At 27.2% G+C, this 5,210-nt stretch overlaps 2 protein-coding genes across 2 annotated transcripts; both read right to left on the bottom strand.

The window, feature by feature from the left end:
• Positions 1 to 1,149: 1,149 nt before the first annotated feature.
• Positions 1,150 to 4,077, bottom strand: LOC118205178 (uncharacterized). The gene is made up of 6 exons (XM_085809962.1): positions 3,763 to 4,077; positions 3,472 to 3,639; positions 2,987 to 3,128; positions 2,655 to 2,728; positions 2,249 to 2,335; positions 1,150 to 1,440 (listed from the first exon to the last, which is right to left on the bottom strand). Exons 2-6 carry the CDS (start codon positions 3,634 to 3,636, stop codon positions 1,150 to 1,152), a joined length of 759 nt encoding a protein of 252 aa, XP_085666088.1. The 5' UTR covers positions 3,637 to 3,639; positions 3,763 to 4,077.
• A 133-nt stretch (positions 4,078 to 4,210) lies between these two features.
• LOC146998456 (uncharacterized) lies at positions 4,211 to 4,974 on the bottom strand. Its single transcript, XM_085810304.1, has 3 exons — positions 4,706 to 4,974; positions 4,471 to 4,626; positions 4,211 to 4,381 (listed from the first exon to the last, which is right to left on the bottom strand). The coding sequence occupies exons 1-3, from the start codon at positions 4,838 to 4,840 to the stop codon at positions 4,229 to 4,231; spliced, it is 444 nt and encodes a 147-aa protein (XP_085666430.1). The 5' UTR covers positions 4,841 to 4,974; the 3' UTR covers positions 4,211 to 4,228.
• Between the last annotated feature and the right edge of the window lie 236 nt (positions 4,975 to 5,210).

The raw sequence follows: 5,210 nt of genomic DNA, 5'->3' as shown, positions 1-5,210 counted from the left end.
GGTTTTTCAGGTACTTAAATCTTTGAATAAATATTTCAGAAATTTTCAAACTTTGGTTTGAGAAATCAAAAAATGCTTAGTTTCATAAAAGAAATTCAAAAAATTATTTTAGATGAATCATATATGTATAGTGATATATATTCTAAATTTTGTATACATATTTTAATTTTAAAAAACAAATTATGTTTATTCACAAGATTAGAACACATAATCATATAAATTGTAAGCTAAATTTTAAATTAAATAATCGCAATATTTGGAAATGTAATTTATCAAAAATACTTCTTGAAAAATTTTATAATAATGAAAATTTGAATGTGTTAAAACAGCTGATCATGTATATATGTCTCAGTAAACCTGTATTATATTCTGATAGATTCAACTTCTTTAAATGCTACTTATAAGTGAATATATTAATACAATTTGTGAATTGATATTACTAGTACTTTGTCGACTTGAGCATAATATGCATAAAAATATCGAATAATAAATTTTAATATACATTGAAATAAGAAAAAAATGTGAATTTAATTTCCCTAAATTATTCAGCTTTATTTGCAATGTATGAGATTCAGAAAATTAGTAACCATAAAATACTCTCATGCTATTGTTTTTAACTTCATATACTGCAAAAGAATTGTTTCTATTTCTTATTACAAAATCATTAAGAACTTAAAATTAATTAACCCCAAATTATGAATAAAGCTTATCTTCAGTTAGCTTACAACACTTTTTACTTTTGAGAAGTTATATGCATACAAATTCCTATACATTAATCATTATAGGTGAATAATTGTTTACATATACTTTTAGACTAAACTTATTTTTATATATGTTAATTCCAATTCGAAGTCTCATGTGGAAAGAATAAAGTAAAAGTGAAATAATATGGATTAGCTCACATGTGTAAGATAAACATTCATGTTTCATAATTCTGCTGAAAATTAATATGTACTTTATTGATTGGTTAAATATGAGTAGAAATCATTAATCTGCAGAATTATAATAATTTCCATGAACAAAGTAATTTAAAAATAAATGAAAACAAGCAATACATAAAAAACTCTTTATTAAGAAACATATTATACATACATAAATTTTTACTCAATAATAATAATATAATAAAAATATTAAAAATGCAATAAATTTTTACTCAATAGCTATGTTGCTGAAACATGTATTTAACGAGTCCACACATGCTCTAGGAGTGCTTATATTGTATAAAAAACTTCCCATAAAATTGTAAAAATTTGTTAATACATGTGCATATTGCACACTAAATACGAAATGGGATTTAAATAAAATGTCGAATGCCTTCATGGCGTGATTTGGACATGCTATTAACTTGTTATCTGCTTTAATGTAAAATGAATTTGAAATGCACACTAGAATCGGTTGCTTATTCTGCCCTGGTTCAAGAGACTCCATGTCTTCTATTCCCTGAAAATAAATTTCTTCATTAAGAATACATCCATACCTATGAGGGCAAGTCAAATACCAATTATCCATATTAGAAAGTTTATCTTTCCAATTAAAAAATATTGCCAGAAAATTTTTTTCTTCATACAAAAATACTACTCAAGTAATTTTATGCACATAGAGGCCTTTTGCTTTTAGTTTCTGTAAAAGTGCAGTATCAAAACATATAGGAATATTTAAGTATTATATTGATGCAAATATAGAATAGGATAGTAATGCATACTGCTATTTGTGCATTGCTTCTTCATGAAAAGTGTAATAAATAATGTAAAAAGAACAAAGAATATGGAGAATTAGTCTGGCTTATTCTTATGAAACCAAATATCATTTCTTCATATTAAACTATGATGCTTGTTCTTGATTTCATAATTGCCCTAGTCTGACTGGAATTACTTTTTGAAATTCAAGCAATTTCTCCAACACTATACAAGTAAAAAAAAATCTATGTTCACTATATGATACATGCATAGAAATGATTACTGTCATGCTTTAGATGATACAAAGACATCACACATAATACAAACCTTCTTATTCTCTCGAAATATTTGCTAGTATGTAGGTGACATTCAAATCAATGCCATTTCAATTCTACAAAAATTAGCTAAATGACGATGCATCATCTGTGGGTACAACAGTTGAAAGCAGCTGGAGAACATGAATTTTAGCCACGTGAGGCCAAATACATTCACTGTTGTAAAATGGCTCGTTTAAATATGATCTGCCCTCTTAAAATGAAAGTGCAAAACATACAAAACTCATAAATACTTACATTAGCAAATATTAGAAGTGCAGAATTTGGAATGTTTTTTTTTTGTAAATAACAGCCTGATGCCAAAATACTTGTTTTGCCTTTACTCTACAGAAATAAAAATAAAAGTATATATATATAAAAGACATAAACTGGATAACAATTGCATGTGAAATGTAATTATTAATTGAAGCTACATAAATATCACACATGAACCTTTCAAGAAAGAAAATGTAGCAAAGTTCAAAGGATATGCAGCTCAATTCACTTACATATAGTATCAATAGCTTATTTGCATACACATACACTACAAACTAAAAATATTATCCTATTAAAAGAATTTTAGCTAAGCATATGAAATTATTTTTTATGCATACACTTATGCCAAGTATTTACTCATTAATAATGAATGAGACCTTTTTTTTACCTTTTTCCCTCTTCCTTTACCATAATTTGGGCTGGGCAAAAGTTCTGGGAGCAAAACTAATGCTTTTAGATCATCTATATATATGAAAAAAATACACAGACTTTTATTACATAAGGATTACAAAAATATCATTAAAAAGGCCTTTGGTACTAGAGGTACATGGATTTACAGCTTACTTTTACAAGCCAGAAGAAAAAACTTTATAAGCCATTTAAGAATGACCAATGCAAGTAATAGATAAAAAATTACTTTAGGTAATTAAAACAGTACGTAAAAAAGTTTTAAAGTATTATATGATTTATAATCCTAGTTAAATTTTTAAAGATCTTTACCACTGAAATCAGCAATACTTGGTACCAGAAGATCAGGCCGTTTTGATTCAGCATATCTCAAAATTCTTGGGACATAAAAAGATGAAAACTTTCCCAAGAAAGTGTCTGAATTGGGATGCATGCGTAAAAATTCTGCATCAATCTGCAAACACAACATAATTTCCAGTAAGTTTATACAAAAATCAAAAATAGGTTATCTAGTACATATTCATAAAAATGTTGATTTTAAAAACTGAATGCATGTGGTTAATGGTTCAGTTTCTTAAACCAAGCATATCCTGAATGAAAATTATTACAAGAACTTATGTGTTTTAACATAATGCTGAAAAATGATTTTGAACTGAAATTCTTTGAATTGATTATGCTGAAACTTTGATTTTAATTTCCTGGCTCGACACATTTTAAAGATCACCAATATACACTATGCGTATATGTAAATTTAAAGTGCAATTACTAACTGAAAATTAATTAGCTAAATTTCTTACCATATCTCCTCTATAATCTTGTAGCCTGGGATATCTCTCTAAAACATCTGTTATGGTCATGCCTGAATCTCTTATTTCAGTTTGTCTGTCAGCCATTGTTTCAGACAATATATCTGAAATCGCCTGTCTATTGGGTTCTATGGGATTTTTAAATTTCATCCACATTATCTATAACAAAAAATTTATATGCACTAATTTTCAAACATTTTCTTTAAGTATAGATGAAATATTTATAACATAGAAATATTTTAAAATGTTATGAATATGAATTTTACGAAAGCTAAAAAAAACCTTTTCTTCTAAATCCTCTTTAGTCAAACGTTCTGTTTCAAGAGATGGTTCTATTCTGCAGATTTTTGAAGTTTTGGCTAATCCTTTTTTTCTTTGATGGACTTCCTAAGCGTTTTCAGGCCTATTCTATAAAGCTTATTCCTGTGGTCTTATCATAGAAGCTTTCCTGCACATAAATTAATACACATCACATAACTAGATAACATGTTTTAAAGTAATTTTTTGAAAATTAAAGAACACTTACATGCCCATGTGGGAATCTTTTTGATTTTAACAATGGAAATGCATCTACTAATGCCTCTGCAGTACGTTCCTTCCATTCTGAGGATGGATAGCTAAAAAAAAAATAATTTAATGGAAAATTCTTGAAATTCATATAAAATAAAATATTTTCTTAATTTTCAGAACGTATCTATACCTTCTAGACTTAAATCAATGAAAATATATTCAAGTTCACTAAAAAAACTTACACAGTTCCACATAAGTTTACTAATTTTGAACAGACTATCCTAACTAGCAGCTGCCTGTCTTCAGTCTTGTAGGAACCCCTATCCAAGTTGTCACAGAGCTGTTTGCCTTGTGGGTGACTGCTGACCCACTTTCTGATATCAAAAGAATCCTGAAAAAATTGAGAAAATTGTAATAACCGACTAATAAATCACAACGTGTTCTTTTACATAATTAAAATTAAAAGACAACTTTTATTACCTTGTTTGAAATACACTGGTTATATATTTTGGATATGTCTAAAGACACCTCTTTTCTTTGTATATTCTGTGGAGAAATGGCACTTGCATCTTGACAGACCTTTTCAGTGCATTTTTCATCTGATGGTATTGAAGCAACCGCTTGAACTGATGGGCACTAAAAAGAAAATGACTTTTCAGATAATAATATAAAATTATCCTTCATTGTTATTCCATTATTGAAATTATATTGTTACCCTTATTCTATTCACAATTTGCATAATATGCTTTCTGGGCCCTAATTTTATGTTCATTTCTTTCAAGTCATCTGTGATATCAGGAAACGTCAACCCAATGACGCCTTCTTCTGTAAGAAATATATAGTATAACATTCTTCCTAAATTTTAATGACAACTAAATATCAATCAGTGCAATATAGCGCAGAATGACAGACAAGGTGAAAGAACAGCAAATTCAAAACTATAAGGGGACAAAATTACTTAGAAAAAACAGGAAAGAAATCTTTAAAAAATTATTGAATAACTGTTTCATTTATATAAAATTTTACTAATTCTTATCTTTAAATATTAAAAACTTGAAATTAATTCTGTGTAATAAACAATTTCAATAGATTTAACAGTGGTTATATATGATATTAATTTATTCTCATAAATATTACGATTTATTTACATTACAAAATCACAGATAAATCAAATGATATGTTAAATGGAACTTCAAAATTTTGAGTCATAACTAAATTTT

Source organism: Stegodyphus dumicola, chromosome 2, assembly GCF_044657685.1.
Source record: "Stegodyphus dumicola isolate Sdum_Otavi_A_Nest chromosome 2, ASM4465768v1".
NCBI classification, from domain to species: Eukaryota; Metazoa; Arthropoda; class Arachnida; order Araneae; family Eresidae; genus Stegodyphus; species Stegodyphus dumicola.
This window is presented reverse-complemented; position numbering and strand designations above follow the sequence as displayed.